Source organism: Giraffa tippelskirchi, chromosome 9 (genome assembly GCF_054371585.1).
Source record: "Giraffa tippelskirchi isolate mGirTip1 chromosome 9, T2T-mGirTip1v1.2.pri, whole genome shotgun sequence".
Lineage (NCBI taxonomy): Eukaryota > Metazoa > Chordata > Mammalia > Artiodactyla > Giraffidae > Giraffa > Giraffa tippelskirchi.
In genome coordinates this window covers 36,925,023-36,951,129 of record NC_137283.1, presented here as the reverse complement: position 1 = coordinate 36,951,129, position 26,107 = coordinate 36,925,023, and the positions used below count along the sequence as shown (strand labels likewise).

The 26,107-nt window shown below is 41.3% G+C and overlaps 1 protein-coding gene across 26 annotated transcripts in view; it reads right to left on the bottom strand.

Moving 5' to 3' along the window:
* The window catches only part of CADPS (calcium dependent secretion activator), an 807,294-nt gene that overhangs the window by 449,420 nt on the left and 331,767 nt on the right, over window positions 1-26,107 (bottom strand). For 11 of the 26 annotated variants that reach the window (XM_081524495.1, XM_081524498.1, XM_081524496.1 and 8 more), the window contains exon 1: window positions 11,852-12,295. The exons of 2 other annotated variants lie outside the window; for them this stretch is intronic. In XM_081524495.1, coding sequence (XP_081380621.1) covers window positions 11,852-12,295 — 444 coding nt within the window. Of the gene's footprint in view, window positions 1-11,851; window positions 12,296-26,107 lie in introns of those variants that run through there. 13 more of the 26 variants (XM_081524509.1, XM_081524508.1, XM_081524518.1 and 10 more) reach the window with 3 other exon arrangements.

Here is a 26,107-nt window from a genome sequence, read left to right as displayed (position 1 = left end):
CCAGGAAGGTTGCCTGAAATGTTTTTCCATATTTTGCCTACAGGATTTAGTGAATTTCTTGTATGTAGAAGTGGTACAAAACAATGTCGTCTGATGATGTATAACAAACAAAAATTGAATATGGAAGAGCCCCCAAGAGCTGTTTTGAACACAGTATGTTGTGACATTCGCTGCCTTATAGACAACAGTTGCTGTACTTGTCAGAAAAATAACCAAAGGAGATGTTCAAGATATATTTTAACTCATTTGCCTAAACAACACTATGCCTACCATCCACACCAAAAGGCTGTTCTGCATGGGCAACAGAAGGCATAATTATTTGCAAGATTTTTCAATGTTTTCCCTTTGCTTTCTTCAGTCACACAGTAGCTTCTCTGTAGCACTGTGCACATTTGCCAAAATCCCATTGTCTTTCTGAAAGCACTATAGCCTCTAGAGGCCTTGAAACTTAGCCTATGCCCCCTCAAAACTTAGTGATTAAAAAAAGAAGTTAATTGCAAAGTTATCTGAGAACTTTCCTACTGCATGAAATGGTCCTGAAAAACACAGGCTGATATTTTCCTCCCATAAGCTACAGAGGACATCAATATATTATCAGTTTATTCAGTATCTCTCAGTTTTAGAAGTCTAGCCAGAATCTTGAAACACTTGGAGGCCTGATCATTCAATTTATTTTTCAAGACTCTCAGATGTTTACTCTGCTTGTTTAAATGAAAGGAGTGGCTTAGCAAAGGTAATTTTCCCTTTGATTAGTGAAAAGCATCAGGAAAATCCACACCTAAGCAGTTTTACTTTACAGATATTTCACACCCATCTTATATTCTTATTATCTCATCCAATATGCAAAAGCACTAGAGTCATTATTTATTTACATGCTAGCTATACTCAAAAAGGACTTTGGACAGCATACAATGACAGAGAAAGTAGAGCCAAAATCCCATAAAAGGATAAAAGTAGGGAAAAGAAGCATATTTACTTACATCTAAATATGTAGAACTTGGATTCTATTATGTAACTCTGACAATATTGAGATTGAATATTTTCAATAGCCTAACTTTCTCTAGTACTGATGACTACTCATTATGTTTTTTTCCCCTCAGAAAGAATTAAGTCAAATAAGACACATGCCCAGTATGTTAGTTCTCACCTTGGCTTAAGGTTTGGCCACTTAAACACACCATATGGTGATTCAAGTTCAACTGAGATTCGGTCACTATGAGAAATTCCTAATTGATTATGGTCTTTGAAAGAAAACTTTCCTCTATAACAGATCTAGAAATTTGTCAGTTGTTGGTATAGATAAACCAGACTAGGGAGACAATTGAGGGTATGTTTCTACAACATAAATAATTTTAAAAATGGGGTAATTTGTAAAAGTATGTAAGTTGTTTGTCCATGATCAAGACAGACTATAAGACTCCTTCATGTCCACTCATTAGAATCTTTCTAGGAAATAAAGGTTTTTCCAGTGGTCATGTATGGATGTGAGAGTTGGACGGTGAAGAAAGCTGAGCGCCGCAGAATTGATGCTTTTGAACTGTGGTGTTGGAGAAGACTCTTGAGAGTTTCTTGGACTGCAAGGAGATCCAATCAATCCATCCTAAAAGAGATCAATCCTGGGTGTTCATTGGAAGGTCTGATGTTGAAGCTGAAGCTCCAATACTTTGGCCACCTCATGCGAAGGGTTGACTCATTGGAAAAGACCCTAATGCTGGGTAGGATTGGGGGCGGGAGGAGAAGGGGACGACAGAGGATGAGATGGTTGGATGGCATCACCGACTCGATGAACATGGGTTTGGGTAGACTCCGGGAGTTGGTGATAGACAGAGAGGGCTGGCGTGCTGCAATTCATGGGGTCGCAGAGAGTCGGACACGACTGAGTGACTGAACTGAACTGAACTGAGGAAATAAAGCATCAGTGCAGAATTTCAACAGTCAATGTTTACAAGCATCTACCACGTTCCAGGCACTGTTTTAGGAGATGGGGAATCAAAAAGGAATAAAAATGTGGTCCCCATCTTTGACATTCCTAGTGGGTGAGAGGGACTCACAGAACAGGTAATTTAAATATATAGGAAGAAAAGCAGAAAAAGACTAGAGAATTATAGGAGCACTTAACTCAATATAAAGCTTTGGGTACGATTACTTGAAGGAGGTAATACCTGAGTTAATTAAGGGACAAACGAGAGCAAATCAAGTGAAGACAGGTAGAAAGTTGTTCTAACAACAGAAAGAACATGAGCAAAGGCACGGTAGTATGAAATAGTGTGGGGGCATTTGGTGGACAAAAATGCAAGAAAGCTACTATTGGGTTGGCCAAAACATTTGTTTGGGATTTTCCGTCACATGGAAAAACCAGAAATTTTTTTGCCAACAATATTATCACTGGTAATATTTGCTCAACATTTATCACATATTAAGGGCTTACTAAGCAGTTGACATAATTTTTTTTCTTGCAATCCTCACTATTATTTCCCCCCATTTTATACAGGAAGGAACTAAGACTTAGAGAGATTGGATAATACACCAAAGGTCACACAGCTACTAGGTCAAAAAACTGACTAGGCATTTGAAACAGAGACTAATGGCCTGCAGAGTCAATGAAGTGTCACAAGAAGGAATAGCGATGTATTATACTCTCAACCTCATCTACTCTGTAGATGATGCTGTAATGGTAACCATTTACTCCTGAGTCTACTTATCATATCAATAAGGATAATGAGGATGATAGCAATACTGAATATAAGGCATACTATGGTCAACACTTCACATACAGTCCTTTCACAGATTAAAAAAACACACACACACACACAAAATTGTACATATCAAATTAGCAATAAGAAGAACAAACACTTACATAGTACTCACCACATGCCAGGCATTGTTGTAAGAGCTTTACTGTATTAGCTCACTTACTTTTCACAAGAACTTAGTGATGGAGACACCATTACTATTCCTACTTTATTGATGAGTAAACTGAGCCACAGAGTGTTTAAGTAAGTTGCCCCAAATCACAGAGACAGCTTGGGGTATATCCAGAAGAGCAAACCTAGGCATTCAACTTTCAGAATCTATGCTCCTTCCTGCACTATACCTCATATGTCAAAAGCAACAGCCAGGCTTTAAATCACTGACTGACTTCATCACCTTTTCTTTGCCTGCTAACAACAGAGAAGTAATTCTTTCACATGCTTCAATGGACAAATGAAAAAATAATAAGGTAATTCTGACTGTTAGCCCTCCAGTTCTGCAGAAACTATAAATCTGATCTCAACAGAGAAACACCTGCCAGAGACAGGTAACACAGAGTTCCAAATTCTAGATCTTTTTCTTGCATGTATTACAGAGGCAAGGGTCAGACCATCAGCATTAGAGCAGCAATGGCAAGAAGAGATAGTGTTGGAAAGAACCAGATTGCTGCTGTCCTACAAATCAAATCTCTATGATGTTCCTCTTAGAACAAGCATACTTTATTTATTTAAAGTGATTAACATTCCATTATTTAAGTGATGACTAGTAGTCTTGTTTCTGTTGCTTTTTGCAGATTCATTAAAAACTCAGCTCAACTTTGCTATATTTTCCAGTTATAAGAGGAGCCAGAAACACAAATTTTTACATGTAATATCTTGACAGTTTTAAATGTTGAGAACGAATTAAAACATTTGAAAAATACACTGTAAACAAAATAAAATATACTTTCAGTCCATTTCATCCCATAAACTGAATCTCTTGCACAGTCTGTAGCCTTGTAATCTTTTAAGATTTAATCTCCTCACCGAAAAACACAAAGTGAACTCTAACTTCATCTCAAATTCTTTGAAGACAATGCCTTATTTTGTAATGTCAAACATACCAAATACAAATTTGAATGAAATTATGTCTTGATAATGAGTGACCTCATTGCCCAGAAAGAAATACCAACTGTTATATATCAAATACTATATACAGAGGTGACAGTAGAGATTATTTGAGGGTTCCCTATCCCTTCTTCATAAGGCAGATGTAGAAATTATCCCAAAGACAGACAATGACTTTCCTGCAATCGGTGGTTTATTAGTGGTAGAGTTTGAGCTCAAACACAGGTTTCAATACATAACCTTTCTCCTCATCAGCCAGCTTTCTTCTTTGTTAAAGAAGTAATTTGAACTCCTAGATCCAGCCATGACTGCACCTTGCACTGGATTTTTAAATTATGTGCACCAATAAACCTTTCTTGTCCCCTTATTTTTCTATTGATGTAGCCACTTCAGTTAGGTTTCTGTCATTTAGAACCAAAAGAATGGGATAGTTAATCTCAGAAACAATGACTCCCTTCCACAATCCTCCTACATCATGCTTTTCTCCTAACTTGAATACCTGCCTTTCCTTATGGTTACACAAATCATGCAAATTTTTTAAGACCTAGTGAAACTGAGCAGGATCCCATGGGGCTCCTGGACACAGACGCCTTTCTGTGCTCAGCTCCCTGTCCCGTGCAAAGTGCACCCCCTTTCTTGTTTGTATGAAACATTCTTCAGTCTCCCTGATCCTCCCTGAGTTCCAAAGGGTAAGGTTCAAACAGTTCTAATCAAGGAAGGGAAGGGATGCAGAGACAAAGGAGGACCAGTCGAGAAACAATAGTGTAGCCTTGGGACAGGAGCCTGCCTCAAGGGATATACAGAACAATATCTTTCAGCTCTTCTACAGAAACAGAGCCTCACAATAAATGGAAGATGTTAACTACTTGATGAAACAATCTTCATTCCAGAGAAAAGGTCAGGAGATCACCTGAGGCCAGATTAACGCCCTGCACATACCCTGTTCTTTGTCAGCAACCCCATCCTTGAACCACTGCTATGAAACTCCTCATCGAATTCCTCCAGGTTAGGACATACAGTTTTGAAGGGCACAAGTCCACTGGGTCCCCCTTGCTTGGCAAAGCAATAAATCTCTTCCTTTCTACTTCACCCTAAACTCTGTCTCCGAGATTCGATTTGGCACCAGTGCACAGAGGCTGAGTTTTTGCTATCACTCACCCTAGTCTACTTGCCCCGTGAAGATTTTCACTACTACTATATCCAATCCTGTACATGTGCATGTATGCACACACACACGTGCATACTCTCTCTCCCCCTGTCCTACTTTAGTATTTGTAATCAGCATCTTACAATTAAACACTACCTTATTCTCAATGTATCTGACACCTTCCAAACTAGAACATACACTCCCCAATTCAGAATCATACCTCAAAACTATCTTCCAGTTCTTCACAAAGCCTGAGAGAATATTTGGTGCAATGAATAACTGGTCTCGCTTAGAACTTAGGTCTAAGTTAGTAAAACACCCCTGATCATTCCAACTTAAGTTGTATAAACACTTGGCCCCAAATACTGGCTATATTTTAATGTAACAGCCTATGGTTATGTATTAAGTTTGCTTTTGAAGGAAATAGACCTTGGAATTATTTGACTTTTACCACTTAACACAGTACAGCTTTTCAGGAATGAAAGATTTAATTTCCTTTGTTGTTCAGTCCAGTTTTAGGGAAGCAAAAGGCTATTCTAAGTGTGTAATGAGGCAAGAACTTCTCTTATTACTTTTTTGGTTTTCTGTATCTTCAAAATGTCTCTCCTAGTATCAGTGCATGACAGTTCTTGCCCATTGCACCAAGAAGACTGGGGGATCGGGGGGAATGCCAAAAAGCAGATTTAAAGAATTCAATTCTTTTCCTGAAGAAGAGAGAAACATAATTCTTTTTGAAGGAATCTTGTTTGAACAGTCATTTAGTCTTCTCAAAAGGTGAAAATATTTTATTTTTTAAAATGCAAATTGTATGTTGCATTAACAATGCAACCCTTCAGATATTTGAAGAGTGGAGCTAACCTAAGTGCCTCAAAGCATATCTGAATGAATGAATCACCACTATTGATTTAAAATACACACACACTCACACACATATTTAGTAACCTAGCACTTAATCTTAAATTTTATGAAAGTTATGGGCTTTTGAGTCATAACTGAACAACAAAGTCAAAGATGTTAATGAATAAAGATGGAATTTCTCTGGATAACAGTGACTCAAATTTAGCCATAATTTTAGAGCAAAATATAAGCTGAATCACATGGAAATGAGTAACTTCATGACTAGACCAAATGTGTTGTAAGTTCAAGTGCTCTTGAATGAAGAATTCATGTAGAAGAGATACAACTTTAGCATTGCCCCTTTCTCTCAACATATATTGGGTTGGCCAAAATTTCCTTTCAAGTTTTCTATAAGATGGTACAGAAAAACTTCAAAGAACTTTTGGCCAACCTAGTACATACAGGTGTTGTTGTTGTTCAGTTGCCCAATTGTGTTCAAGTCTTTTGACCCCAGGGACTGCAGCATGCCAGGCCTCCCTATCCCTCACCATCTCCCAAAGTTTGCCCAAGTTCATGTCCATTGCATTGGTGATGCCATGCTGTGTATTTATGTGTATGTGATGTGCCTGTATGTGAACACATACAGATGGTGCAGTGGTAAAGAATCCACCTATCAATGCAGGAGACACAAGAGAGATGGGTTCAATCCCTGGGTCAAAAAGATCTCCTGTAGTAGGAAATGGCAACCCACTCCAGTATTCTTGCCTGGAAACTTCCAAGGACAGAAGAGCCTGGCAGGCTATAGTTCATCAGGTTGCAAAGAGTTGGACATGACTGAGCACACACACACAATACATACAGACACATATGTATACACACCTACATATGCACTCATAATTCATTCTGGACATCTGTAATCCAGGCATTACAAATAGTTCCTAGTCAAGTTAAAAAAAAAAAAAAAACCAAGTCATGTCAATTTACACATTACACAGAATTGTTTACAGTGCCTGCTTTTACATTCCCTCAGGAACATCTATAAGTAGGTAGTTCACATGAGGCAGCCACTCATCACCATTACTACGTGATTTAGAAACATATGGTGTAGCTCTGCCATGCCAGCTTCTAGGTATTCACTCTAGCATTCTGACAAAAAAGAGAAAAAAAAGGCTTAGAACTGTTTTTCAAATTATCATTTATCAGCTGCTAAAACATACATTGTGAAAGCCTGATTTGTTGTGGTCATAAATTATCATTACCAACATGCTATATTTAGATTTACAGTAGTACAAGGAAAATATACCTACAAATGATACATATTGAAATTTAGCAAGACCCTGTGCAGTTTCTGGGTACAAATCCTTTCTGTGTTCACCCATTTCTTTTTTGCAGGAAATAGACTTTATGTAACCTCCAGGACCTTCCCTGTGTTCCAAAGAGCAGGTTCATACCCTTGTTCATCAGAAAAGGGAGGGGATGCAGAGACAAGGGAGCTGCAGCCAAGAAACAATGGAGCCTTGGGTCACAGGTACTGGTTCCTCCTCAAGGAATATATTGATAGGATGGCTCAGCAGTAAAGAATCCACTTGCCAATGAAGGAGACGTGGGTTTGACTCCTCATCTAGGAAGATCCCCTGGAGAAGGAAATGGCAACCCACTCCAATATTCTTGCCTGGGAAATCTCGTGAACAGAGGAGCCTGGTGGGCTACACTCCCTAGGGTCTCAAAGAGTCAGACATGACTGAACACACACGCAGGCAACACTATCTTTGAGCTCTTTTGCAGAACTAAGACCCCCACCCAGGCGGGGAATGGCAAAACTTCGGGCTGAGGCAAGATTCCCAGAGCACCGCCCTGTTAACTTGTCACCAACCAATCAGAGGAAAGACACACAGTCTGCAGCCCTCACCCCCAAATTCAGCCTATAAAAACCTTTTCAAAAGCCACTGGGGAGTTCAAGGGTTTTGAGCTCAAGCCACTGGTTCTCCTTGGTTGGCCCTGCAATAAACCTTTCTCTGCTCCAAACTCCGACATTTGGTTTATTTGATTTCACTGTACATCAGGCACATGACCTTATTCGCTAACAATATTTTCACATAGTTTGTTTCAAGTCCCTTCTTTTAACTGGAAAGATTATTTGAAAACCTAGGCATTCTCTTTCCCAGTAAAAGTGAAGCCTACGTAATTAACTATCAGAATGATCCAGCAATGGCATCTTTTCCCTCTGTTCCTTCCCAATTGTTCTTTTGAGCTAAAATACTTCCCCCCCACCCAGCTCAAAGTATATAGAAAGCCTGATAACAGTCTGCTGTTCAAATTTACCAGCTAACAGCCATCTCTCTCCTTCATGAGTGAGTGAGTGAAAGTCACTCAGTCATGCTCGACTCTTTACGATCCCATGGACTGTAGCCTGCCAGACTCCTCTGTCCATGGGATTCTCCAGGCAAGAATACTGGAGTGGGTAGCCGTTCCCTTCTCCAGGTGATCTTCCCAACCCAGGGATCAAACCAGGGTCTCCTGCATTGCAGATGGCTTTTTTACCAGCTGAGCTACCAGGGAAGCCCTTTCTCTCCTTCATATTCTTTATGAAAATAGTACTTAGAGGATTATTTTCCCCATGTTGAATTTTTTGGATAGGTGTTCAAAGTAGAAGGGGCAGGCCTCTCTCAACTCAAATAGAAATAATCTTGAGTCAAGAAGTACACTAGACATGTTGTCAGGATGCTAGCCTGCTATTTTTCATTTATAATACTTCTGGCCAGTGTTGCATATTAAAAAGATAGGATTTTAAATCAGAGAACCCCATGCCTAAATTCCCACTCTCTCATCTGTCTACATAGTGCTTTAGGCAAATTAGAAAACCTCACTGAGTCTCAGTTTTCTTTTCTAAAGATGGGGATGGTAATCCTTACATTACTGCTAACTAAAATCCATCATTTATTTAAATGTCCTTAGTTTTTACCTAACTTCCTATCATTTTAAGTTTCTTCATAATTCCTATATTGTTAGAGTTAATTATGAGAAGAACATAAAATGATCTAAGAATGGAAATAGGAAGTTAGGTAAAAACTAAGGACATTTAAATAAATGACAGATTTTAGTAAACAATGTATAGCTATTGGTTCTTTAATTGTATAACAAGTACCATACTACTATAAGATAATTATAGAGGAAAACTGTCTGGGTTGTATGACAACTCTCTATACTCTTTTCTCAACTTTTCAGTAAATCTAAGACTCTCCTTAAAAGAAGTCCACTTCTAAAAAATGACTTAAAGTAAGTGCCCTGCACTCAGTAAGTACTTAAAAAACAGTAGCCAATGTCACTATTATCAAGTAAACTACTTGGTTTCCTAAAGTTTATTAAACTCTGTATAATATGGTCTTCCTCTACCCCAACTTTATTGAAATATAATTGACATACAACATTGTGCAACTTTAAGGTATACAGCACAATGATTTATTTGACAATATGATCTTTCCTTTCCCCCAATTTAGCAATTGCTTTTCATATGCAGTTCTCTCTGCCCCAGCCCCATATCACTCTCTTCCCTTTCTCTACATCATTTTTCCTCTTTTTCTAGTTCATTCGTTTCTATTCTACAAACTCATGTTTACTTTACACCTAGTTTTTATTTCTCCAAGATTAATTCAATCTTATTTCTTGGCTTTAAATTTTACCACCATGATTGTGCAAACTTTTACTTTCAATGACTTCCCCTTTAAAAAAAAAAAAAATCAAAGTTCAAGCTTTCTACTTAGAGAAAAATAGCGGAACAGTTTTTTCCAAAAAGGCACCAAACACAAAGATATAGTAACGGGGAAAGATTGTTGTTGTTGTTGTTGTTGTTTTGTAATAGATAGATATTTAGCATACCAATATAGACAACAGCCTGGAGGCAGCTTTGCTGGGATATGTATTTAGTCTGCTGCAGCAACTAAAAGTAGTTTGACCAAATGCCAGTTTTATCAATCTGTCCTGGAGTCCCTCTGATATTAAGGTCATGTGTAAAAACACACCTTACTTGTCCCTCAAAACCACAGCTTTGAATGGATCTGGGTAAAACATACCAGATCAGATCAGAAAAACCAGCCTCGTGACGCTCTTTCTCAGGTGGCTGAAGCTTCTGTTTAGAAGACCTGGGTCTTGACAAGAATGGATTTCTTTTCCCATTCTGGTGGGATTTCAGCCAGTATTTGAAGGACAGAGCTAGAGAGCCTTTTGACTGATAAAGGGAAGTTTGTTTCTTAACTTTTCTGTAAGTGACAAGTTTTTCACTGACAAAGGAACAGGACATCTTTAGTAGGTGGCATTATTAATGGGAGAGATTTTGGAGATGAAATTTCCCCTGCTATAAAAACACAATTACCGAAATAATTTCAACCTGAAGCTTGAAATACCAGGCCCTGTGAACCCAAGCCTCAACCTTAAAAGACTATCCAAAAATTTTTACGGTTCTGAAAATACTTTTTCTCTACTGATAGTTCAAAATACACATGGAAAAAGCAAGGAACCACTGATGAGGGGGTGGGGCGGGGGGGTTAAGCAAGGAGTGTGTAGCCCACCTGTTCTTTCTCAACCAGGAAATGAATTTTATCTTTAATAAAACTGATAACCAAGCTTGTGATAGCTGAAATAAATCATCACTTCTGGGTGCTTTGTGTACATATACATGCAAAACAAACAGAGAAATCTGTTCTAACTCAAGATAAGGCTGGATAAATATAGGAAAACCTAACACTCTACTACAAGCAGCATATAAATCAGTCTTAAATGGCAACAACCCAGAAATCCTCTATCTTAAGAAACTGGTCTCAGTAACCTCAGAGAGGGTTAGAGCTGGCTTTAATCGCCCCTCACACAGGCCCTCTGGGGGCTTCACTGGCTTTTCTGTCAGTCTGTGCCACTCAGCTGTGGCAGACTCATCTAAAAGACAGAATGAGATGCTAACTTGCTTCACAACTCACTCCAGCTGAGTACCTGACTCCTGGTCCACCGCCCTCGACCTGCATTAACTAACCCTTCCTTTCTCTGGCTGGAGAACAGCTGATAGAAATAGGCACTTTTTTTTTTCACATCAAAGGCAGCTCGGAGCCGCCTTAGCCTTACCCCAACCTCAGACACAAAAAGCTTTCTGATGCTTCTCATTACAAGGCTTTTTCCAGCTGCACTTTGTCAAGCTAGTAGTGGCAGGGCTTGGAGGGCCTAGGAGGGCCAGAAGGTGGCGGCGAAGTCACCTTGGGAAAAGAAGGGGGTCAAAGGGAGGAAGACAGAGGAGCTGACCCAGGGAGAAGGAGCCGGTGTGCCTGCCCTTGCTCTTGGGTGAGTGAGCAAGGGCAAGGGAGACTGGAAGGAAGCCCAGCCAGAATGAAGCGGTGTCCCACGGACCCCCAGGTCCACTCTAATCTGTGATCAGCTGACCCGGGTGGAGGGAGGAGAGTGCCCTTCGCAGTGTCACGGGAAGCTTCGCCTTCTGGGCTCGCTTTCTCCCGCCTGCCCCGGTGTGGCTCTCTGCCGGGGTTAGCCTGAGCGCAGCTCAGAAGCGCTCCGCTTGCTCCGTAACGGAGCCCCCACCTACCGGGCGCCGCTGCCCGCCCAGCACACGCCCAGGAGGGCGGGCCGGGAGTTGAGCGCAGCCGCCTGCAGCTCCAGAGTGCTGGGAGCCCTGCAAGCGAGCCAGGCCTCTCTGGGCGCCGCCGGCTGCAAGTCACTCTCCGAACCTCCCGGGCCACAAAGCAGAACTTGGCCGCCTCGCTCCCCAGCAGGGAGGCCCGGGCACAGGGTGCGGCGCTCCAGGCCCCTTGCCAGTCCTGGTCAGCTCCTGGTACGCTCCGGGCTGGGCTAGGCGAGGCCTGGCTGCGGAGAGGGGGGCCTTGTAACCCCTTCCCCGGGGCGCGGTCTCCTCCTCCTCCAGCTCCTCTTCGCCAGCTGCGCCGCCAGCTCCCATTGTTCGCCCCGCCCGCCTGGCAACGTCCCGGCGCTACTCGCTGGGCCTCCCAGGCGCACCTACCTTCTGCTGCCGGCGAGCCATGTCGGTGGGTTGCTTGGCGTTGAAGGGGTATGCGATGCAGCGCATCACGAACACATACAGCTGCAGCCTCTTCTTCCTCTCCTCCTCTTCTTTCTGCAGCCGCTCCAACTCCTCCTTCTCCTTCTCGCTCACCACCGACGGGCTGGGGCTGGAGGGTCGGCCGCCACCGGCGCGGCTGCTAGGCTGCAGCCCCCCGGCCCCGCCGCCGCTGCTCGCGCCGCTGCCCCCGCCGCCGCCGGCGCCCATCCCGGCCCCGGCCCCGGCCCCGCCGCCGCCCCCCAGCCCGGCGCCGCCGCCCGAGCCCTCGCTGGTGCGGCTGGGAGACAGGCGCGCGCCGGACGCGGCCGAGCCGAGCACCTCCTTGCCGCTCTCCTCCTCCACGATCTCATCCGATTCCTCTTCGCTGGATGAAGGGTCCAGCATGGTGGCGCCTGGAGAGGGGGCTCCCTGGAGCCCCTGGCTTTGGGTGCAAAAGGTGGGGGGCGCTGGAGGCAGCTGGGGGTTGGCTCTCCCGGATGGCCGCTTCTGCCCAAATCAGGGAGCAAGCGCGCTGCTGCTCAGCCTCAGCCTCGGTCGCGGAGACTGCTTCCTCCGCCCGGCGTTCGAGAGCTGGGTTCTGACCCAGGAGCACGAGGGGAGGAGGGGGAGGAGAGGTGCGTCTGTGGACCCAAAGTGGGCAAAGGAGGGAGTCAAATGCGAGCCCCGAGCCCACAGCAGGATGCCATCTGCAGCCGCTGAAGGAGGAGCCTCCAGAAAAGATGCCGAGTGTTGCAAGCTGTCGATGCAGCCTAGAGCCGAAGAGGCATCTTGCCGATTGGGGAGGGAGCGGCGCTTACGTGTTTATTGGCTTAACTCTCCCGTGTCCGCAATATAAAGGGCGGCTGCAGCGGGCTGGAGCCGGAAGAGCGCGGAGCGTCCCCAAAGTCTCAGAGCTTCCGTAGTGATCCCATCGCTTTCCCGTCCTCCTCACTCCTACCCCGTTGTGGCTAATTTCCTCCTTGATGCCTAGCTCTCCTGGTTTCAACCTCTCTCCCCGTCCCGCGAACAAAAAGTTCTTGGGAGAGGAGGAAATAGATCAAGCAGTGATGACTTTTTTGTCAGCGAATAGCTGACAAAAGCAGACTTTTTGTCAGCTGTTAGACACACTAAGTTCAGAGATCTCACTGAGACGAAGTCGGAGAGATGTTATACACACAAAAAAGGCTATTTCCTATAACCAGCTTTCCTCACACTTTCCTCACCAAACAGCCTGTTTGTCCCACCTGTGTAAACTCCAATACCAGCAGTTTACTTTACATACACCAACCGTCAAGAAAAGATTTTGAGCGGATTGATGTATCTATCCACCATGCAGCTCAACTCTAAGTAGAACCCCCGCCCCTGCCTACTCTGCATTCTTCAGTTCCAAGAACTGGTAATACTTTATGCTGAGGTGAGCCTACCATGGAAATAGAAGGGTTTCTTGTTGCTCAGCCCTTCCTCCATTCTGGCTCGCTGGAGTATCTGGGTGGAGAGTTGGGGACCCCAAAATCAGACAAGGATACTCTAATAACTGAGTGCAGCAACATCGAATGCGTAGACTCTGTCGCACTGTCTTCCTTCCTGCTTCTCCGTTATCTATTAATTCAAAGCAGCAGATGGTGCCTTCCTTCCCCCGGCTCCTTTCTCTTAAGCCAATAAACCCAGCGCACGGGGGAGCTGGCCAGCGTGCTGAATCTAATCAGCGACCCACAGATGGATTGAAAACAAACCAACACTCTTCACCTTTTGATCTTAGGCTATCTAGAGATCTCTCTTGGCCTTCCCTCACCCCATTTATGTATTTTCAATGCTCTAATTACTCGTAGATACTCGTGGGAGTTATTGTTGAAGTGTACTGTGAATTTAAAATTTATATCACATCTGTCTTTATGTATTTTAAAATTTACCATGACTATCAATACTGTAGGCTTTGATAGTCAAAGGAAGTTTTAGCACATTTTTACAAAGTGAACACTGTTCTAGGTGTTTGGAGTAGGTGGAATTTTTAGAAGACATTCTCTTAAAGAGTCTATAATCCCCTTTTGGAGATACAACACAAACACACGAAAAAGATTGACAGTGCTTATTTCAAGGAAACATAAACAAATCCAAGTTAGTAAACTGCTAAAAGCTTGCTTGAGTGAAGCAACTAGGGATGGAAGAGAATCATATGTTTCTGTAAAAAGAGAGTTAAATTTTAAAGAAAGGAAACATATGACTGAATGGTGAAAAAGGAAGATATTATAAGTGAAAAGAGAGATTTGCAAAACCATGGTGATAGGACTGAGGACCGAGTAAGGTACAGCGTATAATGGAGGCAGGGTGTGGGTAGGGAATGGGAAGTGAGGAGGAAAAAAAGTTGAAATAATCATCCATCTGGCCAAATGGGGGGTGGTGGTGGTGGTGGTAGTGGTCATCTTTAGGATACAAAGAAATAAATGGCTAGCTAAGGAGCATGTGACTTCTGCACAAAAGGCAAGACAAAGTCATTTACTAATTAAATATTTTTAAGCAAGATAAGGCATTTGAGTATTATCACATTATGCACTGGTAGAGGGGTGACCATGAACTCTGTCTTTAGAACCATTTGGAATTTCTCAATCACTGTAATAAACTTTTGCAGTTTTGTATTTTTAACAATGTTTTCATTAAAACATAAACTCAGTATCTACCTTTTGTTACTCATATAATCCTGCGATTTGCCTAGTAAATATGACATTGCTCAGATAAATTTAACACTTCTCAACACACCCATGAGTCTTCAATCAAAGGAGACAAACAGATTTTACAGGAAATACTTTCATAATTTTTTTTTTCAAAATATATTGTTGACTTTTAAAATGTACATCTTGGGACTTTCCTGGTGGTTCAGTGGTTAAGACTGCACTTCCACTGCAGGGGGCGTGGGCTCAACCACTGGCTGGGGAACTAGGATCCCACATGTCGGGTGACAAGGCCACACACACACAAAAAGTACATCCTTTCAAAGATATTTTTTACCTTAGCTGAAAGTTAAATGTCCTTGGAGATATTATAACTTTTTTTTTTTTCTGCTGAAGATAAGATATGCCAATCTGAACTCCTTAGGCATCTAAACTAGGAATTGTGGCTTTCCTAGATGCAAATTTTGATGAAAAAGGAAGAAAATTATCCCAGAACACATCCAAAGGATCTTAATTATTGTCTACCTTTTGTTAACATCCATATTCTTCTTTCTAAAAGTACAATTCTACCATAGATTCTGATACACATCAGTATTTATATCCTCAAACAAGCTATTTTAGGTGCTTGCATGCTTGCCCCCACCTCCAGTTCTGCTTTGTAGAAAACTTGAATAACCTTAAGGTGATGGAATAAATTTTAGTCAGCCATCTGGAGACTATATCATGAAAGTAGAAGTTATAACAGTGAATTTTTTTAATCCCAGAAAAATCTAGAGGAAATGGAAATGACTGAGACATTAAACTAGGGTTTTATCATCTTGACCTTGATTATTTCTAGACCTCATTCTCCACTGAAGTATTCGCTATGATTATGTGAAAAGCCACAAATATGAAGGAATAGCTGACTCATTGGCAATCAACAGACACCTTAGTGAAAAACCATCACTTCTTTATGTCACTCATATAACATGTTTCAATCAAATAAACCTGAGTTCAATGCCCATCTTTATGATTGTCTGTGTTTGTTACTAGAGGATAGTTTGGCCAAATTAAATATATATATTTTAAATCTCACAATAAATTTCAGATGTAATCATCTCATCCAATCAATCTTTTTTTTTAATTTAAGAATAGACATAAACACCAAAAAGGATAAATTTGAACCTTATGTTATGCCTAAATTCAAGTTAAATGCTTGGAATCTGGACCCAGGCAGTTCTGCCTTTGCCACGTAACAGCAGAACTATCCTGAGAAAATTGTTCAATGACTCAGGCTCAGTATCATCGTCTGTAAAATGAGGGATAGTAGTACTTCCCTTAGAATGACAAGAAAATCAAATTGAATAGTATAGAAAAAGTATTTTTCAACAGACTTTAGGTTTAAGCCTTTTTTTCCGCTAAAAGGAGATGGACATATAAATGAAGTAAAACTGAACATGCATAAACTGGAAGGAAAAACAACACTAAAAAATAACCCAACTTTCTCACACTATATTAAAAAATAAACTAAAAATGAATTAACGACTTAATATAAATTAAACCATAAAACTCCTCGAAGAAAACAGAGAGAGTGTTCACTTTGACACTAACCCTAGAATACTTCGGGGGGTATGTCTCCTCAGGTAAGGGAAACAAAAGCAAAAATAAATAAATGAGAAAAACTGCATCAGACCAAAAGCTTTTGCATAGATAAGGAAACTATGAAGAAAATGAAAAGGCCACCTACTGAATGGGAAAAGATATGTGCAAATGATGTCTGATAACAGGTTGGTATCCAAAATATATAGATAACTCATATAACTCAATGTTAAAAAAAAAAGATTTTAAAAATGGGGAGAGGGGCTTCCTTGAAGGCTTAGTGGTAAAGAATCTGCCTGCCAATGCAGGAGACACGAGTTTGATGCCTGGATTGGGAAGATTCCACATATCAGGGAGCAATTGAGCCTGTGCATCACAACATTTGAGCCTTTGCTCTAGAGCCGGAAAGCACAACTAATGAACTCGGAGCACCCTAGACCCGAGCTCTGCAACAAGAAACCACCACAATGCAAAGCCTGGACACAGCAATGAAGAGCAGCCCCTGCTCACTGCAACTAGAGAAAAGCCTGTGCTGCAACGAAGACCCAGTACAGCCAAATAAATATATAAATGTCATTAAAAAAGTAATAGGCAGAGAACCTGAAAAGATATTTTTCCAAAGTGGACATACAGATAGCCAACAGGCACATGAAAATAGGCTCAGTTCAGTTCAGTCACTCAGTCGTGTCCGACTCTTAGAGACCCCATGAATCGCAGCAAGTCAGGCCTCACTGTCCATCACAAACTCCTGGAGTTTACCCAAACTCATGTCCATCGAGTCAGTGATACCATCCAACCAGCTCATCCTCTGTCGTCCCCTTCTCCTCCTGCTCCCAATCCTTCCCAGCATCAGGGTCTTTTCCAATGAGTCAACTCTTTGCATCAAGTGACCAAAGTATCAGAGTTTCAGCTTCAACATCAGTCCTTCCAATGAACAACCAGGACTGATCTCCTTCAGAATGGACTGGTTGGATCTCCTTGTAGTCCAAGGGACTCTCAAGAGTCTTCTCCAACACCACAGTTCAAAAGCATCAATTCTGCGGCAATCAGCTTTCTGCACCGTCCAAATCTCACATCCATATATGACTACTGGAAAAACCAAAGCCTTGACTAGATGGACATTTGTTGGCAAAGTAATGTCTCTGCTTTTAAATATGCTATCTAGGTTGGCCATAACCTTCCTTCCAAGGAGTAAGAGTCTTTTAATTTCATGGCTGCAATCACCATCAGCAGTGGTTTTGGAGCCCCCAAAAATAAAGTCTGACACTGTTTCCAATGTTTCCCCATCTATTTCCCATGAAGTGATGGGACCAGATGCCATGATCTTAGTTTTCTGAATGTTGAGCTTTAAGCCAACTTTTTCACTCTCCTCTTTCATTTTCATCAAGAGGCTCCTTAGTTCTTCTTCACTTTCTGCCATAAGGGTGGTGTCATCCGCATATCTGAGGTTATTGATATTTTTCCCGGCAATCTTGATTCCAGCTTGTGTTTCTTCCAGCCCAGCATTTCTCATGATGTACTCTGCATATGAGTTAAATAAGCAGGGTGACAATATACAGTCTTGACGTACTCCTTTTCCTATTTGGAACCAGTCTGTTGTTCCATGTCCAGTTCTAACTGTTGCTTTCTGACCTGCATACAGGTTTCTCAAGAGACAGGTCAGATGGTCTGGTATTCCCATCTCTTTCAGAATTTTCCACAGATTATTGTGATCCACACAGTCAACAGTTTTGGCATAGTCAATAAAGCAGAAATAGATGTTTTTCTGGAACTCTCTTGCTTTATCGATGATCCAGCAGATGTTGGCAATTTGATCTCTGGTTCCTCTGCCTTTTCTAAAACCAGCTTGAACATCTGGAAGTTCACGGTTCACGTATTGCTGAAGCCTGGCTTGGAGAATCTTGAGCATGACTTTACTAGTGTGTGAGATGAATGCAATTGTGCAGTAGTCTGAGCATTCTTTGGCATTGCCTTTCTTTGGGATTGGAATGAAAACTGACCTTTTCCAGTCGTGTGGCCACTGCTGAGTTTTCCAGATTTGCTGGCATATCGAGTGCAGCACTTTCACAGCATCACCTTTGAGGATTTGAAATAGCTCAACTGGAATTCCATCACCTCCATCCACAAGCGTTGTTCGTAGTGATGCTTTCTAAGGCCCACTTGACTTCACATTCCAGGATATCTGGCTCTAGGTGAGTGATCACGCTTCGTGATTGTCTGGGTAGTGAAGATCTTTTTTGTACAGTTCTTCCGTGTATTCTTGCCACCTCTTCTTAATATCTTCTGCTTCTGTTAGGTCCGTACCATTTCTGTCCTTTATCGAGCCCATCTTTGCATGAAATGTTCCCTTGGTATCTCTGATTTTCTTGAAGAGTTCTTGAGTCTTTCCCATTCTGTTGTTTTCCTCTATTTCTTTGCATTGATCGCTGAGGATGGCTTTCTTATCTCTCCTTCCTATTCTTTGGAACTCTGCATTCAGATGGGAATATCTTTCCTTTTCTCCTTTGCTTTTCGCTTCTCTTCTTTTCTCAGCTATTTGTAAGTCCTCCTCAGACAGCCATTTTGCTTTTTTGCATTTCTTTTCCATGGGGATGGTCTTGATCCCTGTCTCCTGTACAATGTCAGGAACCTCTGTCAATAGTTCATCAGGCACTCTGTCTATCAGATCTAGTCCCTTAAATCTATTTCTCACTTCCACTGTATAATCATAAGGGATTTGATTTAGGTCATACCTGAATGGTCTAGTGGTTTTCCCTACTTTCTTCAATTTAAGTCTGAATTTGGTAATAAGGATTTCATGATCTGAGCCACAGTCAGCTCCCGGTCTTGTTTTTGCTGACTGTATAGAGCTTCTCTGTTAACATCACTAATTTTCAGAGAAATGCAAATCAAAACCCTGGTGTCAAACCTATCACAATGGCAAGTATCAAAAAGGCAACAAATAACAAGGGTTGGCAAAGATGTGGAGAAAAGGGAACATTTGTGCACTGTTAGTGGAAATGTAAATTAATGCAGTCATTATGGAAAAACAGGGTGGAAATTCTTCAAAAAATTAAAAATAGAACTACGATGCTGCTGCTGCTGCTGCTAAGTCGCTTCAGTCACGTCCGACTCTGTGCGACCCCATAGACGGCAGCCCACCAGGCTCACCCGTCCCTGGGATTCTCTGGGCAAGAACACTGGAATGGTTGCCAGTTCCTTCTCCAATGCATGGAAGGAAAATTGAAAGAGAATTCGCTCAGTCATGTCTGACTCTTAGCGATCCCATGGACTGCAGCCTACCAGGCTCCTCCATCCATGGGATTTTCCAGGCAAGAGTACTGGAGTGGGGTGCCATTGCCTTCTCCAAGAACTACCATATTATTTAGTAATTTAACTCTTAGGCATTTATCTGAAGAAAACAAAAACTCTAATTCAAAAAGATATGTGTACCTCTATATTCATTGCAGCATTATTGACAGTAACCAAGATAAGGAAGCAAACTAAGTGCTCACTGATAGATGAATGGAAAGAAGACATGGTGTACATATACAACGGAATATTATTCAGCTATAAAAAAGAACGGAATATTGACACTTGCTACTATATGGAATGGGTGAAATTAACTCAGATGACCATTATATCTACTACTGTGGGCAAGAATCCCTTAGAAGAAATGGAGTAGCCATCATAGTCAACAAAAGAGTCCAAAATGCAGTACTTGGATGCAAATTCAAAAATGACAGAATGATCTCTGTTCATTTCCAAGGCAAACCATTCAATATCACGGTAATCCAAGTCAATGTCCCGACCAGTAATGCTGAAGAAGCTAAAGTTAAATGGTTCTATGAAGACAGTACAAGGGCCTTCTAGAACTAACACCCAAAAAAGACGTCCTTTCATTATAGAAGACTGGAATGGAAAAGTAGGAAGTCATGAAATACCTAGAGTAATGGGCAAATTTGGCCTTGGAGTACAGAATGAAGCAGGGCAAAGGCTAATAGAATATTGCCAAGAGAACTCACTGATCATAGCAAACACCCTCTTCCAACAACACAAGAGAAGACACTACACATGGACATCACCAGATGGTCAACACTGAAATCACACTGATTATATTCTTTTCAGCCAAAGATGGAGAAGCTCTATACAGTCAGCAAAAACAAGACCGGGAGCTGACTGTGGCTCAGATCATGAATTCCTTATTGCCAAATTCAGACTTAAATTGAAGACAGTAGGGAAAACCACTAGACCATTCAGGTATGACCTAAATCAAATCCCTCACGATTATACAGTGGAAGTGAGAAATAGATTTAAGGGACTAGATCTGATAGACAGAGTGCCTGATGAACTATGGACAGAGGTTCGAGAGAAGAATCAAGACCATACCCGAGAAAAAGAAATGCAAAAAAGTAAAATGGCTGTCTGAGAAAGCCTTACAAATAGCTGTGAAAAGAAGAGAAGTGAAAAGCAAAGGAGAAAGAGAAAGATATACCCATTTGAATGCAGAGTTCCAAGCAATAGCAAGGAGAGAGAAGAAAGCCTTTCTCAGTGATCAGTGCAAAGAAATAGAGGAAAACAATAGAATGGGAAAGACTAGAGAGCTCTTCAAGAAAAGTAGAGATATCAAGGAAACATTTCATGGAACGATGGGCTCGATAAAGGACAGAAATGGTATGGACCTAACAGAAGCAGAAGATATTAAGAAGAGGTGGCAAGAATACACAGAAGAACTGTATAGAAAAGGTTTTAATGACCCAGATAACCACGATGGCGTGATCACTCACCTAGAGCCAGACATCCTGGAATGTGAAGTCAAGTGGGCCTTAGGAAGCATCAAACAAAGCCAGTGGAAGTGATGGAATTCTAACTAAGCTATTAAAAAGATAATGCTGTTAAAGTGCTGCATCTAATATGCCAGCAAACTTGTGAAACTCAGCAGTGGCCACAAGTTATTCAGTGCTCAGCTTTCTTTATAGTCCAACTCTCACATCCATACATGACCACTGGAAAAACCATAGCCTTGACTAGACGGACCTTTGTTGACAAATTAATGTCTCTGCTTTTAAATATGCTATCTAGGTTGGTCATAACTTTCCTTCCAAGGAGTAAGTATCTTTTAATTTCATGGCTATAGTCATCATCTGCAGTGATTTTGGAGCCCCCAGAAATAAAGTCTGTCACTGTTTCCACTGCTTCCCCATCTATTTGCCATCAAGTGGTGGGGCCAGATGCCATGATCTTAGTTTTCTGAATGTTGAGTTTTAGCCAACTTTTTCACTCTCCTCTTTCACTTTCATCAAGAGGCTCTTTCGTTCTTCTTCACTTTCTGCCATAAGGGTGGTGTCATCTGCATATCTGAGGTTATTTATATTTCTCCCAGCAATCTTGAATCCAGCTTGTGCTTCATCCAGCCCAGAGTTTCTCATGATGTACTCTGCATCTAAGTTAAATAAGCAGGGTGACATTATACAGCCTTAACGTACTCCTTTCCCGATTTGGAACCAGTCTGTTGTTCCATGTCCAGTTCTAACTGTTGCTTCCTGACCTGCATACAGATTTCTCAAGAGGCAGTATTGTAGGTCAATTATACTTCAAAAACAAATAAACTCATTTTAAAATGATAAGATTAGTAGCTACCAGAGGCAGGGGATGGGAGGCAGGGAAAGTAGATGAGGGTGGTCAAAATGTCTGACAAACATTCAGTTATAAGATAAGTAATTACTAGGGATATAATGTACAAATGATAAATATAATTAACATTGTTGTATATTATATTTCAAACTTGTTAAGAAGTAAATCCTAAGAGTTCTTATCATAAGGAAAAATATTTTTTTTAATTTTGTATCTATATGAGATGATAGATTTTTACTAAAATTTTTATGGTAATCATTTCATGATGTATACAAGGTGAATTATCTTACTGTACACCTTAAACTTATACAGTGCTATATGTCAATTATACCTCAATAAAACTCAAAGCAAGAAAGAATCACATAACCCAGAAATAGATCCTTGAACAATAGGATATTTGCTTTTTACTTAATTGATCCCTGTCTTGCTTTAGATAATATTTTCAGACTTAGAAAATGGTTTATTTTGTTTGCAAAAGCTGCTCTTCATCATTACTCTTTATCATATAATAAATCTTGCTAAAATGGGTTAGGATGGAATTAAAGGATAATCATAAGATGAAAATAATAGAATCAAGACACACAAAAACATATTCTTTTACTCTAGGCAACAAAACAAAATGTTAATACTACTTATACGAAATGGTCCTGGAAAACTACCTATTAAGAAGATGATAAAAAATGAAACAATGTATTTTAAAGTAAATAATTAACTTGAATTTTGAAAACCAGCTATTCACAAGGGTAATCACATTTCTTCTGTGTAAAATTTCTCTTAATAGAAGTAGGAGCTAGATATGGCATAGACTGAAATGCAGTTTATGCTGCTGTTCACATGGATAAACTGAAGGATTAAGACTTTTGCCTTGACTCTGCGATGCAGTGATGAGATAGGAAATAAAGGGGGGAAAAATAACCACATACTGGTTTCTGTATGAGATATTAGGTTAATAATTCCTCTAATTAGCCCAGTTTTTCAATTTGGCTTATGTTGGTATATGCTGCTACCACTATACTTTAACCTTCTCAAAATAATTATTTGGGTTGATTGTCTGGTTATATTTAATAGGTTTCACAGACTGCCCTGGCTTTCAGTTCAGTTCAGTTCAGTCACTCAGTTGTGTCCGACTCTTTGCGACCCCATGAACTGTAGCACACCAGGCCTCCCTGTCCATCACCAACTCCCCGAGCCTACTCAAACTCATGTCCATTGAGTAGGTGATGCCATCCAGCCATCTCATCCTCTGTCGTCCGCTTCTCCTCCTGCCCCCAATCCTTCCCAGCATCAGGGTCTTTTCCAATGAGTCAACTCTTTGCATCAGGTGGCCAAAGTATTGGAGCTTCAGCTACAACATCAGTATTTCCAATGAACACCCAGGACTGATCTCCTTTAGGATGTATTGATTGGATCTCCCTGCAGTCCAAGGGACTCTCAAGAGTCTTCTCCAACACCACAGTTCAAAAGCATCAATTCCGCAGGGCTCAGCTTTCTTCACCGTCCAACTCTCGCATCCATACATGACTACTGGAAAAACCATAGCCTTGACTAGATGGACATTTGTTGGCAAAGTAATGTCTCTGCTTTTAAATATGCTATCTAGGTTGGCCATAACCTTCCTTCCAAGGAGTAAGAGTCTTTTAATTTCATGGCTGCAATCACCATCAGCAGTGATTTTGGAGCCCAAAAAAATAAAGTCTGACACTATTTCCCCACCTATTTCCCATGAAGTGATGGGACCAGATGCCGTGATCTTAGTTTTCTGAATGTTGAGCTTTAAGCCAAGTTTTTCACTCTCCTCCTTCACCTTCATCAAGAGGCTCTTTAGTTCTTCTTCACTTTCTGCCATAAGGGTGGTGTCATATCTGAGGTTATTGATATTTCTCCCGGCAATTTTGATTCCAGCTTGTGTTTCTTCCAGCCCAGCGTTTCTCATGATGTACTCTGTATATGAGTTAAATAAGCAGGGTGACAATATACAGCCTTGACATACTCCTTTTCCTATTTGGAACCAGTCTGTTGTTCCATGTCCAGTTCTAACTGTTGCTTCCTGACCTGCATACAGGTTTCTCGAGAGACAGGTCAGATGGTCTGGTATTCCCATCTCTTTCAGAATTTTCCACAGATTATTGTGATCCACACAGTCAACAGCTTTGGCATAGTCAATAAAGCAGAAATAGATGTTTTTCTGGAACTCTCTTGCTTTTTTGATGATCCAGCAGATGTTGGCAATTTGATCTCTGGTTCCTCTGCCTTTTCTAAAACCAGCTTGAACATCTGGAAGTTCACAGTTCATGTATTGCTGAAGCCTGGCTTGGAGAATCTTGAGCATGACTTTACTAGTGTGTGAGATGAATGCAATTGTGCAGTAGTTTGAGTATTCTTTGGCATTGCCTTCCTTTGGGATTGGAATGAAAACTGACCTTTTCCAGTCCTGTGGCCACTGCTGAGTCTTCCAGATTTGCTGGCATATTGAGTGCAGCACTTTCACAGGATCATCTTTGAGGATTTGAAATAGCTCAACTGGAATTCTTCCATCACAAGCTTTGTTCGTAGTGATGCTTACCAAGGCCCACTTGACTTCACATTCCAGGATGTCTGGCTCTAGGTGAGTGATCATGCCATCGTGATTGTCTGGGTCGTGAAGATCTTTTTTGTACAGTTCTTCTGTGTATTCTTGCCACCTCTTCTTAATATCTTCTGCTTCTGTTAGGTCCATACCATTTCTGTCTTTTATCGAGCCCATCTTTGCGTGAAATATTCCCTTGGTATTTCTAATTTTCTTGAAGAGATCTCTAGTCTTTCCCAATCTGTTGTTTTTCTCTATTTCTTTGCATTGATCGCTGAGGAAGGCTTTCTTATCTCTCCTTGCTGTTCTTTGGAACTCTGCATTCAGATGGGAATATCTTTCCCTTTATCCTTTGCTTTTCACTTCTCTTCTTTTCCCAGCTATCTGTAAGGCCTCCTCAGACAGCCATTTTGCCTTTTTGCATTTCTTTTCCATGGGGATGGTCTTGATCCCTGTCTCCTGTACAATGTCAGGAACCTCTGTCCATAGTTCATCAGGCACTCTGTCTATCAGATCTAGTCCCTTAAATCTATTTGTCAGTTCTAATGTATACTCATAAGGGATTTGATTTAGGTCTTACCTGAATGGACTAGTGGTTTTCCCTACTTTCCTCAGTTTAAGTCTGAATTTGGCAATAAGGAGTTCATGATCTGAGCCACAGTCAGCTCCCGGTCTTGTTTTTGCTGACTGTATAGAGCTTCTCCATGTTTGGTTGAAAAGAATATAATCAGTCTGATTTCGGTGTTGACCACCTGGTGATGTCCACGTGTAGAGTCTTCTCTTGTGTTGTTGGAAGAGGGTGTTTGCTATGACCAGTGAGTTCTCTTGGCAAAACTCTACTAGCCTTTGCCCTGCTTCATTCTGTACTCTGAGGCCAAATTTGCCTGTTACGCCAGGTGTTTCCTGACTTCCTACTTTTGCATTCCAGTCCCCTATAGTGAAAAGGACATCTTTTTTTGGGTGTTAGTTCTAAAAGGTCTTGTACGTCTTCATAGAACTGTTCAACTTCAGCTTCTTCGGCGTTACTGGTCGGGGCACTGGCTTTAGACTTGGAGATTTTTATCAGATTTTAAACAGCAACGGCTGTTTAAAACATCATGATATTTTCATATTAATAAGTTTGTGTTTCATTTTAAACAATTGAAAGTGGTAAATTCCTTCAATGTAGGCTATCCTAAAACATACAGATCTTTTGAATAACTAATATTCTGGAGGAAAATAATGAGTAAGGAAAAGACATTGAGAGAGGCTTGATAAATGAAGGAAAGTAGGCAAAAATGTAATGATGGGTCCTGATCAAGGGATAGATACTGACATCTGGATCACAGGTCAATAGAGTTTAACCTACTGAGGAAAAGGCTTTAAACCAGGTCTAGTCACCTACATGCCATTAGCAAAAGGGAAATTCATAGATTACAGCCTGGGCTCTGCTCATCAGAGTGCCCCCCTTCTTCTTCCTCTTCTTCTCAGGGCGACACTGACTCTTTGTACAGCTGAGTCCACCATTCCAGCCCATTGTTCTTAAGAATGCCATTACTCTTCTCTTGTTTCTTTCATCGGTAAGAACTTTCTGCCCAGTGATTCCAAAAGAACCTTTAGGAAGATGCTAATCTGCTGTTATTTTTCACTTACAAGTTGTACCTAACAGTTTACCAGGAAGAGCAGTGGACTTCTATAAGGGTCTAGGGTTGCATTATGAAAAGGTTTAGTATACTCCAACTAGGTCCAACCAGTATATTCCAACAGTAAAAATTCTGTTCTTTCATCGTCCTTCATCCTGTGTGGTTCTTGGGA